General features: G+C 37.0%; 2 protein-coding genes across 2 annotated transcripts; both read left to right on the top strand.

The window, feature by feature from the left end:
• The first annotated feature begins 967 nt into the window (after positions 1–967).
• LOC113050523 (uncharacterized) lies at positions 968–5,344 on the top strand. The gene has a single exon (XM_026213548.1). It carries the CDS (start codon positions 2,648–2,650, stop codon positions 4,145–4,147), a length of 1,500 nt encoding a protein of 499 aa, XP_026069333.1. The 5' UTR covers positions 968–2,647; the 3' UTR covers positions 4,148–5,344.
• A 1,318-nt stretch (positions 5,345–6,662) lies between these two features.
• LOC113041930 (manganese-transporting ATPase 13A1-like) lies at positions 6,663–12,085 on the top strand. Its single transcript, XM_026200516.1, has 3 exons — positions 6,663–7,147; positions 7,339–7,428; positions 11,750–12,085. The coding sequence occupies exons 1-3, from the start codon at positions 6,827–6,829 to the stop codon at positions 12,068–12,070; spliced, it is 732 nt and encodes a 243-aa protein (XP_026056301.1). The 5' UTR covers positions 6,663–6,826; the 3' UTR covers positions 12,071–12,085.
• Positions 12,086–12,380: the final 295 nt, after the last annotated feature.

Here is a 12,380-nt window from a genome sequence, read left to right as displayed (position 1 = left end):
CACTGAAAACACACCGCAGCGAGATGAAAGAAAAACAGGAGGAGAACATAATAAATACTGATTAAATAGTCTTGATCCCTGTATACCAATATTTAGATGTGTTATTATCAGCTATGGAAAAATAAACTATATTCAATAAATATAATACTACACTCTTGCTAGTTATTTAATTTGTCTACTAACATATCGAACAGTGGATTTTTCCCTTTTTATTTCTATTTTTATTTATTTATTTTTGAAAAATCAGCCACTTTTACTGAAAGTCTTGAACATTTCCACCCCAGTCGCATTGCATTACATCTCAGACAATGCATTGTGTTTAATAGCATTAAGCTGAAATTTAATTTGTCTACATCAACCTTTGAGATCTCTTCACTCTAAGGAGCAGCTCTGCCTGATGATTCCTCAATCACACTTAAAATGTAGAGGAGGTAGAGTTTTTTCCGTGGCTGAATGAGTTTCCCCTGTCTTTAAAAACATCTCCTACTACACGATGACTAAATACAGCTTGATGGGGGAAAAAAAATAAATTATTATTTTCCAAAGTGATTAATTAGCTTGATCTGATGTCTAAAACATCAGTCCAACCTGCCCAACTCAATCCGAGCAGCTGAGTCCTTAGCCATCTTCAAGAATCGGCTAAAAACCCATCTCTTCCATCTTTATTTGACCCTCTAACTTTATCACTCACTATTCTAATTCTTTTCTTTAAAAAAAAAAATCTAACTATCTTTTCGTATTCTATTTTCTTTTCATTTATTATACTATGTACTTTTTGTTGTTTTTTATTGCTTCTTGTCCCCATTTGTAAGTCGCTTTGGATAAAAGCATCTGCTAAATAACTAAAGGACTAATAGGCTAAAACAAAATAAATAAATGTCAAATATTTCATTTTCAATGACAATGTTGTCTGCTTGGTGAAAGATTATTTGTTTTTAATTAAATTTGGTTGGATGTATTTGGAATCAACTGTAGGCAACTGTACTTTGTTCACAATAGTGTGAAACAACTGGCCCATATAATCAACCTCTTAGGTCAACATCAAGTCATTGAATGGGCTCTCCAGGGGAGAGATCCTTTCAAGTCACCAAAAGGTTACACTATCATTGTCTCTCCATGGGGTGTTATTGTATTGTTTATAGCACATTTGTTAACAGGTATAAAGGTCTGTTCTCACAGACAGTACTTTGGGTTAAGATTGTATGAAGGATGACATGATAACATCACTGCTGAAGAACTGCTACACTGCTACCTTCAATAAATTCTTCTCCCCACAAGAACTTTGATCAAGCTTACTTATTTTATGTATTAGAGAAATCTAGTACATTGGCGAGCCACCCAAACTACTGCTCAGCCAAATACAGCAAAATCTAACAATTTGGCGGAGCCAGCCAGGAGAGACTGACAAGAAGAGAACTCACCAATTGCAACAAGAAGTGAACAAAAGAGTTTTGGAAATTCTACAGTTTTTGTGTTGAAGATCAACAGATCGCATCTGTGGACATAAGTTATTTGAATCAACTTGATCCTTTCTCAAAGATTCTAATTTGGTGAGTGAAACTATCAGCTCTCTAAAAGAACTTAAAAGAACACTTTTTCATAAGTAAGCAGATCATTTGATGTGTGTAGTGTAACCATAATAACCAGTGTAGCACTGTTTAAGAAATGTTTGGCTTAGGCCTTTCTCTTGAGTCTGTAGGAACCTTTTAAATGATTTAGTTAATTCTCCTGAGACTGTAGGAGCTATAGAAAAAGTGTTTATAGCTTGGTCCAGTCCTCTTGAGTCTATAAGAATCATTCAAGAAAGAGGTTTAGTCCGTTCTCGTGAGACTGTAGGAGCCATAGATGTGTAGTTATAGGCTTGGTCCTTTCTCTTTATGTCTGTAGGAATTGTTTAAGAAACAATTTAGTCCGTTCATAAAGAGATTGTAGAAGCAGAGGCTTGGTCCGTTCTCTTTTTGTCTGTAGGAATTGTGTGAAAGAAACAATTTAGACCAGTAATCAAGAGACTGTAGAAGCAAGGGCTTGGTACTTTCTGCTTGTATCTGTAGGAATTGTTTAAGAAACAGTTTAGTCCAGTAATCAAGAGATTGTAGAAGCAGAGGCTTAGTCTGTTCTCTTTTTGTTTGTAGGAATTGTGTAAAAAAACAATTTAGTCCATTTCTCCAGAGACTGTAGGAGTCATAGATAGAATTGGGACTGATGTTGCTGCAAGAATTGGGAATTCTTGACTGGGTGCTAATTCAGTAGCCACTAATGTAGATTTAAATTAATGTTCAAACCGAATTAGAAAATGATGGCATAAAACCATGAAACTATAAGTTTGTTTGCCTTCCATAAAAATACAGAAAAAAAAAATATATAATGTAAATTGTCTAAGGGACAAATTTGAAAAAGGCATTCAGCCTTCTGAGCTAGAACTCAATTCAGACATTAAACAAGGAAAATTAGCCTGAATGTAAATGTTTCGTTTTAAATGGAAGATTGAAAACTAAGCTGAGCTTTTAAACTAATGATTTGTCTGTGTAACTGAAAATGGTCAGTCTAACAGACTGCTGTGAATTTAAATCTGAATAAGTACCTTTAACAGTTCTAACACCTTTTGTTCTGTTTTCACACCTCTGAGGGCACTTTTCCTGTATTCGCCATGGCTGAGTCTGCACAAAACAAAGGCAATAGTCATGCATTGAGGCCAACAACAGAAAGACATGGAACAGAACCTCCAAATGTTACCATTGATCAGATGTTGGAGAATCTGAATGCATATCTGGACAAAAGGCTGGGACTGAGGAAGTGCCATGATGACATCTGCCAGAAGTACAGCATCAAGTACTCAGAGAGTGGACTATGGGCTTTGCCGGACATTAAAAGGGCTTATGGAAAGATGCAGCGCTTAAGGACATACACCAACAGAGATGGCTTGTCTGTAATTTTGCTCAAACAAATTCGACAGCATCTACAGAGATCTGAAACTGACAAATTACAACATGAGAAAAAAGCAGAGAAAGCAAAGGTTCGAGCACTGGCTGAACAATTACAGACTGTAAAGAAGGACAAAGAAAGACTGTTACATCAGAATGACAAGTTGTTAACTTTGCTCTCCAAACGACTGGAATCAAAAGCTTCAAGCAGCTCTGATAACAGTGATGCAGATATCAACACACATACTGAAATTACAAAGGACAAACTGAAGGTTAGACTTGCTCCTGTAATTATTAAGAACAGAAGAACTGAAACTGAAAATGAAGAGGAGTATGAGGAAGATGGTGAACGACGAACTCGCACAGTAAAAAAGGTAATAAAGAAATATGTTCCATACAGAACATACCAGCCAGCTACTCCAGAGCAAGTTGACAAATGGTCAAAAGAATTGCCAGATGTGTACAAGCAACCACGGAAAGTATGGCAATTTCTTCAACGCTTGCAGAAAATCTACAATTTACATCCACTGGACAGTGTGATGATTGTTAATGTGAACTTAAGAGACAATGACCAACAACGACTTACAGAAAGTGTTGAAAGAAGGATTGGTGAATCTCAAGAAAACATTGAAGCTGGATGGGAAGCGGTTCAAACCTTCTTATTTGAACTGAAACCTGCAGAGGTTAATTGGGCTAAAATTACCTCTTGTGTGCAGAAGACAGGAGAAAGTGTTGCAGAATTTGAAGAACGCTTCAGACAAACTTGGATGGAACATGCTGGTTTGAACAACAACATTGAAGAACTCTGTGAAGACACTAGCATCCCTTTTAAAACCATATTTGTGAATGGACTGAAACCTGAGGTTTCTAAAACTCTTAAAATCAGGTATGATGACTGGGACAGCACTGGAACAACATTTATGCAGATTGTAGAATGGTCAGCAAAGATTGAAAGAACACAGGAAGTCGATCTCAGAGTTTTACAATCCAAAACCTTGTCATACAACAACAGGACAATGGGATACGAAAAAAGTGAATATCAGAGACACTCAAGAGAGAAAACTCAGGAAAGATTTAGACATTGCAACGAGGAAGGACACTGGATTCGTGATTGTAAGCTGAGTTTGAGACAAAGTGATGACGACCACCTGTTGAAGAGGTTTCAGCAGTTGACAGCCAAACAAAAACAGACTCTGCTTAATGCTGTGGAGCCACAGGGAAACTGAAGAACCTCTCTCTGCAGCACCAGCTAGTGACATCTTATCCAAAAGCTGATGGACTCCATGAAACCTCAACAACTGAAGCCACAGAGGATGTCCTAGTAGACAGTGCTGCTAAACAAGCCGTAAAGGAGAGAGGTAAACATGCAGCGGCATTAAGACAACTTCAGCAAAACTCACAAACTGTTCTACATAGTAAACAGATTCAAATTGAATTGGCCAGGAAACAATCATCATTGTTAATGGAAGATGTAAAAAAACATGATGACAACCGATGCCTTAAGGAAAACCACAAGGAAAATGGACTATGCCCTTTTGAACATGTCACAGGCCGGCCCATGTCCACTGAAAATCTAACATCTGACAGCCTTGTCCAAACTGATGAAAGACTCAGTCTGGCAGTACACAATGCCAAGAATCAAGTTTTGGCACCTCCAAAAGGGAGCCATGGTTTAGTGCCCAACAAATGGGTAAAGATTAAAAAAACTGATGTGTCGCAACAAGAATACAGATGGGAAAGACCAATTGAGGATCTTTTAGTAACTGACACAGCAGTTAAGGCACAGGGAAACAATGAGTGGATTGATGTGAATTTGCCTAGAGATGAGGGATAGATGGCAGTAGTGTTTTTCAGAGTCCAAATATGGTGGGACTAGAGTTTTTAGGCTCTAGCTTGTCGCCTGAGGACGAAGACATGAACATTTCACCACTGATAAACACTGTAGTGTCCTGCCAACATTAAATAGGGACAGTTATATTGGTAATTAGGCATATTTTGTTTAAACTATTTCTTTGGAAAGATTTGTTTCCCTTTTCTCTGGAGTGATTGTAGGTGTCCCAGCGTTTCAGAGGATGAGCAAAGATATCCAACGCTTGGACCAAACTGCACTGGCCACCTAGATAAACATGCCTTAACATCCACAGAACACAACAACATTCGTCACTTCCACAAGATCGCAACATTAAAATAAAAAAAAGAACTTAGGCATTAAAGATAATGCAAACCTCACCATGAACTCTTATTCTGTCATCTTAAGTAAGGGAGCCTGTATGCAGCATTCTGTATTCATGATTACTGAAAAGTATTGCAAGAAGGAACCTGTATACAGCATGTGTACATGACTACTAAAATTATAACTGTTTTGTATGTTCTTTCTATTATGTGTGATCAAAAATGATCAAAGGGGGGATTGAAAGATTATTTGTTTTTAATTAACTTTGGTTGGATGTATTTGGAATCAACTGTAGGCAACTGTACTTTGTTCACAATAGTGTGAAACAACTGGCCCATATAATCAACCTCTTAGGTCAACATCAAGTCATTGAATGGGCTCTCCAGGGGAGAGATCCTTTCAAGTCACCAAAAGGTTACACTATCATTGTCTCTCCATGGGGTGTTATTGTATTGTTTATAGCACATTTGTTAACAGGTATAAAGGTCTGTTCTCACAGACAGTACTTTGGGTTAAGATTGTATGAAGGATGACATGATAACATCACTGCTGAAGAACTGCTACACTGCTACCTTCAATAAATTCTTCTCCCCACAAGAACTTTGATCAAGCTTACTTATTTTATGTATTAGAGAAATCTAGTACATTGGCGAGCCACCCAAACTACTGCTCAGCCAAATACAGCAAAATCTAACAATTGGCAAAGAAGTTAACTAAACATTATTAGGTCTGAATATGCTGTTACTAAATTTGTATTTATTTATTTGTGTGTGTGTGTGTGTGTTTAATGGATTGTCATAGACCTAAATAAATAAAAGCATGGTAAAACAATAGTTTTAATGAGCTAAAGAAACCCATTTATATACATTTTTAATTAATTTATAATTAGAGACATTCATGCGATACTTATGTGCTAGTGAAACGGGTTTCTTTATTGATTAATTAATCTTTTTACTTTATTATAAATTTTCACACACGTCAATACGAGTTAAAATATACAAGAAACAATAAAAGGATTATAAAAACGTCAAATACTCATTCATACAAGAGGAAAGCATCTTAGGATGCCATCAGAGGTATCTTTTAACACTTGTAGTGTCAAAAACACTATCACGCTTTATATATATATATATGTATATATATGTATATATATATATATGTGTATATATATATATATATGTGTATATATATATATATATATATATATATATATATATATATATATATATATATATATATATATATATATATATAAATGGCATGATGTATTAACGTATTTAATTGTATTTATTATAGTTACATGTTCTAGTAGCCTTTTCGACTTTTACAGATTATTACTGTTTAAAAACGTAAACTGTATTTATTAAGGTCAAACAATGTTTTGGAGCGAGATCATTTTGTTTATACAGAAGTTCCCTAACAATATAAATAATCGTGTAATATACGCATTTTCTTTTATTATGACATGGAATGTGACATTTTTTATAATATCATTTCCATATTAAATTTTCTGTCAATCCGAAAAATTTCCAGGCAAGGACATATACCGGAAATTGCGTCACCGGCGTACGTGCTTGCGTATGCGGAAGCTGTCGTATGTGTCTGAAAATCTTCAGAAATCTGTAGAGTGGCCAGACACCCGGCCGGTGCGAAGCTGCCTTTTTACCATCAGCGCCTGCAAGGAGGAGGCGGAGGAGAGTAGGAGGGTCGACGGAGGAAGGCACACTCTAGAATGGATGAAGCTAAAAGAGATGGAAATATGGCCGTAGACGGCGTCGATGGGCCGGGGGGGACGCGGGCGCGCGCACTGAGCGATGAGCTGGTGAGATCAGTGTCTCTTCACAGCCGCAGGCCACGCGTTCTGCACGGCACAGTGTTCCCGTTTCTCCTCCTCTACCCAGGCTGCTTATATTCGTGGTTAGCAGTTTACGGAGCTGACGAGTACTTTGAGGCCGGCCTGCTGGCGCTCGCCGCTCTCGGGATCGCGCACGTCCTGACAGTGCTTTCTGGCTACTGGTCCGTGTACGCGCACTGCTGGCTCACCTGCTCGAAGGTGAAAATGCGATAAAAACAAATATGTGCTATGCAAACATTGCATATATATGTATATGTATTTTAAAGACCAACACATTTGAATGATCGCTTTTATTGGCTAGGCTTAGTAAGTCATTCGTACAGCCATATGTTTGAGACATAATTTCGCACAGTAAGATGACTGTAATTATGCAAGTATATTTTCAACAGGAGTCTGACCCAGCCAAAGCCACCTTTGCAAAAGTGATACCAACACCAAACAATGGTTCGGCTGAACTGGTGCCTCTTCTGAGGGATAAGGTGAGATCTTTTCCTAAACATTTAGGAGTCCCACTTGTGATCCTCAGCTGTCAAAACGGAATAAAGATATTAAAGGGTTAGTTCACCCAAAAAAGAAAATTATGTCATTAATAACTCACCCTTATGCTGTTTCAAACATGTAAGACCTCCTTTTATCTTCAGAACACAGTTTAAGATATTTTAGATTTAGTCCGAGAGCTCTCAGTCCCTCCATTGAAGCTGTGTGTATGGTATACTGTCCATGTCCAGAGAGGTAAGAAAAACATCATCAAAGTAGCCCATGTGACATCAGAGGGTCCGTTGGAATTTTTTGAAGCATCGAAAATACATTTTGGACCAAAAATGGCAAAAACGAGTACTTTATTCAGCATTGTCTTCTCTTCCGTGTCTGTTGTGAGAGAGAGTTCAAATCAAAGCAGTCTGGATATCCGGTTCGCGAATTAATCATTCAGTTCACCAAATCGAACTGAATCGTTTTAAATAGTTCGCATTTCTAATACGCATTAATCCACAGATGACTTAAGCTGTTCAATTTTTTTATATGGCTGACACTCCCTCTGAGTTCAAACAAACCAGTATCCCGGAGTAATGCATGCACTCAAACAGTACACTGACTGAACTGCTGTGAAGAGAGAACTGAAGATGAACACAGAGCCGAGCCAGATAACGAACAATAGACTGACTCGTTCTCGAGTGAAGAACCATTTCTGCCAGACACGTCCGATTCGTGAACCGAGGAGCTGATGATACTGCGCATGTGTGATTCAGCGTGTAGCAGACCGACACACAGAGCGTCTGAACTGAACTGATTCTTTTGGTGATTGATTCTGAACTGATTCTGTACTAGTGTTATGAGCGCGGTTAAACTGAAGGCTTGAATCAAGGGCAATCATCGCAAATGACGCCATTACGTCAAGCACAAAAGAACCGGTGAACCGTTTTCTTCAACCGGTTTATTGAATCGAACTGTCCGAAAGAACTACTGGTGATCCGAACACCGATGCAACCGGTTCTTCACTCGTGAACGAGTCAGTCTATTGTTCGTTATCTGGCTCGGCTCTGTGTTCATCTTCACAGCAGTTCAGTCAGTGTATTGTTTAAGTGCATGCATTATTCTGGATTAATGCGTATTAGAGATGCGAACCGTTTAAAACGATTCAGTTTGATTTGGTGAACTGAATGATTAGTTTGCGAACCAGATATCCAGACTGCTTTGATTTGAACTCTCTCTCACAACAGACACGGAAGAGAAGACAATGCTGAATAAAGTCGTAGTTTTTGCTATTTTTGGACCAAAATGTATTTTCGATGCTTCAAAAAATTCCAATGACCCTCTGATGTCACATGGGCTACTTTGATTATGTTTTCTTACCTCTCTGGACATGGACAGTATACCATACACACAGCTTCAATGGAGGGACTGAGAGCTCTCGGACTAAATCTAAAATATCTTAAACTGTGCGAAACTGTATCTTCTATCCGAAGATAAAAGGAGGTCTTACATGTTTGAAACAGCATAAGGGTGAGTTATTAATGACATAATTTTCTTTTTTGGGTGAACTAACCCTTTAAGTGTAGCTTCTTTTTTTCTTCCACTTTTTTTTTATTTTATAAAATTAATGTAGAATAATTTTTGTCAATAATATCAATTTTATTTTTATTTTGAGGGTATTTCTAGGTAATACAAAATATTCCTTATTTTATTATGCACCATTTATACCTATATAAATACAAATACACAAAATACATTTTCATATTATTTTCAGATAATACAATTTTTAAGTAAAAAAAAAAAAACCCGGAGCAGAAGTATTTTAAAATTGAATGTACGGAAGGCATATTTTTGCTATTTAGTGGGAGAAATAAAAAAAGTCATATGTAATACCATGGTGTAACTAGGGCTGTGTATTGCCAAGAATCTGGCGATAAAATACACATCACGATAAAGGGGTTGCAATACGATATATTGCGATACTGTAAGCAACGCGATATTGGGATATTTCTTATTTTAGGAATATTATATATTGTAAGAAAAGCTGTCATTAAGAACACTACCATATGCAAACCTTAGCAATAAATAAAGTTGTTGAACCAGAACAAAGTGGCATCTGCATTTGCAGTAATCAGTCCCTGTAACATTCAACGTTACTGAACCACTTTTTGTGCAGTAAGAGTAAAGGGGATAAATAAAAGTGCTAGCAGGATCCTTTAATAAAATAAAATAATATAAAATAATAAAGGCATAATCTGAAAAACAAAGCCTTTTGCATTATAAATAATAATATTCTGTACATATTACAGTTGGTTTGATACCTTTATCTCAAACGGTGTCAGAGTTTAATTAATTTAAGTGGGTACAGTATATAAAACATTTTAAAAATATAGATTCAGTACTGTTATAAAAACAATAAAGGTATTATCTGAAAAACTAAGCCTTGTGCATTATTCCGAATAATATTCTGTATATTTTACAGTTGGTTTGATACCTTTAGATCAAATGGTGTTGTCATTTAATGGATTTATATTATTGCATATTAAAAGTTGTAAAATTATTATAAAACACATAAAGCGTTAATTAAAAGAAATAACAGGGATGTTTTTCTGAACATTTTAGTATTGGTTTTATATTATAATGTCACATAGTTAAATTGATTAATTAAAGCTGCAGTCTGTAACTTTTGACGCTCTAGCAGTTAATAAACAGAACTGCTTGCGTCTTGCAGAAGAACATTGTAGCCGGAACTGCTTCTCTCTGTTTATGTCTATGAAGAATCACAAAGGTACTGGGTTACTCCGCCGCGGTATCCCCGAAGCAATCTAAAATAGTCCAAATATAAAAACTTATTATAGGTGCACCCTAGTTATTCAGGACAAGCTAAAAACACGGTTGGAAAATGAGTTCATGGTGTACTCGCTTATTATATAAATTTTTCTACATTTTGAACACAAACAAAGTTACGGACCGCAGCTCTGATTGGTTGTTTCTTACCGGGAGCGGATGAATTTCTGCAAATGGCAATAGGACCACTGGGAGGAGCCAGAGGAGCTTGATTTTTTTTCACAGATTGTCTGTCTCATATTCTACTGTCAGGACATAATGACAGGTTTAACAAATATGTAAATAAAAATATTTTTACAAAAGTTACCTACTGCAGCTTTAATATTAATGAATAATTTTTTTAATTTTTTACCCTAGAAATTAAGCCTTGTGCAACGTAAAGGGCATAGATTTATGACTATCTGAGTTAGTTTGGGCTCAAAACATAACAGCCACAAACAGTTCAATTGGCCAAAAAAAAAAAAAAAAAACCTAATGTCAAACTTGCACAACTGAACAAAATGCCCCCAAAATGAGAGACAGCTGCAGTCGCGGGGCGACCCTCCCACCTATAGCTGCGCCCCGCCCATTACTAGCAGCTACATTAACACTAACATTAGTGGCGTGCTCTAATGCTGGTATTTCCTTTCACTCACGATTTGTTCAGATATGAAGACTCCTATATCTTGCGGTCGGGAAATAAACTCAAAACAAATGCCATGAATTTTTTTTTTTTTTGTAAATATCGATATTACGTTTTTGTGAATCGATACAGTATCGCCAAACAATATATCGCGATACTCACGTGTATCAGTATTATCTTACACCCCTAGGTGTAATCACTAGATTCTTGTATAGCCCTCTATATAATAGGTACATATTGAGGTTCATATTCCGTAGTATTTTCAGACATTATTATATTATAGGTTTTGCATTTAGATATACGTTTAGACATCATCAAAGACTACTTTATCTTGGCCTATTTGTAGATTGTACCTCAAAAAAATCCCTTTTCCTTTAATATCCTATGCCAGTCATTTTTTTTTTTTGTGTGACTCTTTTGAAGAGCAATTAGCCTTTTGTAATCACATCCATGATTGTGTGCGTGTGTGTGTTCATATGGCAAATACCACAAAAGTCAACAAGTTTCGTGTTATTCTAATAATAAAAAAAAAAAACGATTATTTAGATACAGACCAACATCTCTTTATTTGTATTGTGATATGGTGATTGTCTCAAATATTATTATACAGGTTTGTCACACACAGCTTTACTGTTTCAAAAGCTATGATTTTCGGTTGTGGAGATAAATTAAATCCTTGTAATATTCTAAACATTCTAATATTTCCCAGTATTTAGGCTTCATATTTTTAAAAATCCTTATTTGGAAATAATGTACACATGGACATGGTCAATTGTTCCTTGGTCAAAGGTGTGGAAACCCTAACAGATGAGTGAAAACCGATGAAATGTGTCTATGTAAAGCCTCATTTTTTCGTGCAGGATGAGAATGGAGTGGAAATCCTGTCCTTTGAGTTCCAGAAGATCCGTTATGTGCACGACAGCAAGGAGAAGAAATGCTTTCTCCCAGTGGCATTTCCACTCAACTTTCCCATGAGTCATTTTCAAAACTGGAAAGGCTATCAGGAGGAGGATCAGTTACGGGCCGCAGAGAAGCGCTATGGCACCAACCGTGCTGAGATGGTGGTGCCGGACTTCCTGGAGCTCTTCAAGGAGAGAGCCACAGCACCCTTCTTTGTCTTCCAGGTACGTCTGCAGAGCATGCGGTTTGATTTGACTGATATTTATGGAGCTTTTGCATGATTGATTGATGGCCTGTGCATTATAAATACATGAATGCTCTAGAAATGCATGATATGCAGTGGCTCAGTCTCCAGTCTATGAGTATAGTATGAACTGCATGTTTTTGCCCCCCTGCAGGTGTTTGTGTGGGTCTCTGGTTGTTTGGATGAGTACTGGTACTACAGTGTCTTTACGCTCTTCATGCTTGTGGCATTTGAAGCATCTCTGGTGCAGCAGCAGATGAGGAACATGTCAGAAATCCGCAGAATGGGGAACAAACCTTACATGATCCAGGTAACTACAGCTCCCATCTCCAGTTTTGGTCTGTGTT

This window comes from Carassius auratus, chromosome 3, assembly GCF_003368295.1.
Source record: "Carassius auratus strain Wakin chromosome 3, ASM336829v1, whole genome shotgun sequence".
In the NCBI taxonomy this organism is placed as follows: Eukaryota; Metazoa; Chordata; class Actinopteri; order Cypriniformes; family Cyprinidae; genus Carassius; species Carassius auratus.
The sequence above is the reverse complement of the archived record's forward strand: the minus strand, read 5'-3'. Positions and strand labels throughout refer to the sequence as shown.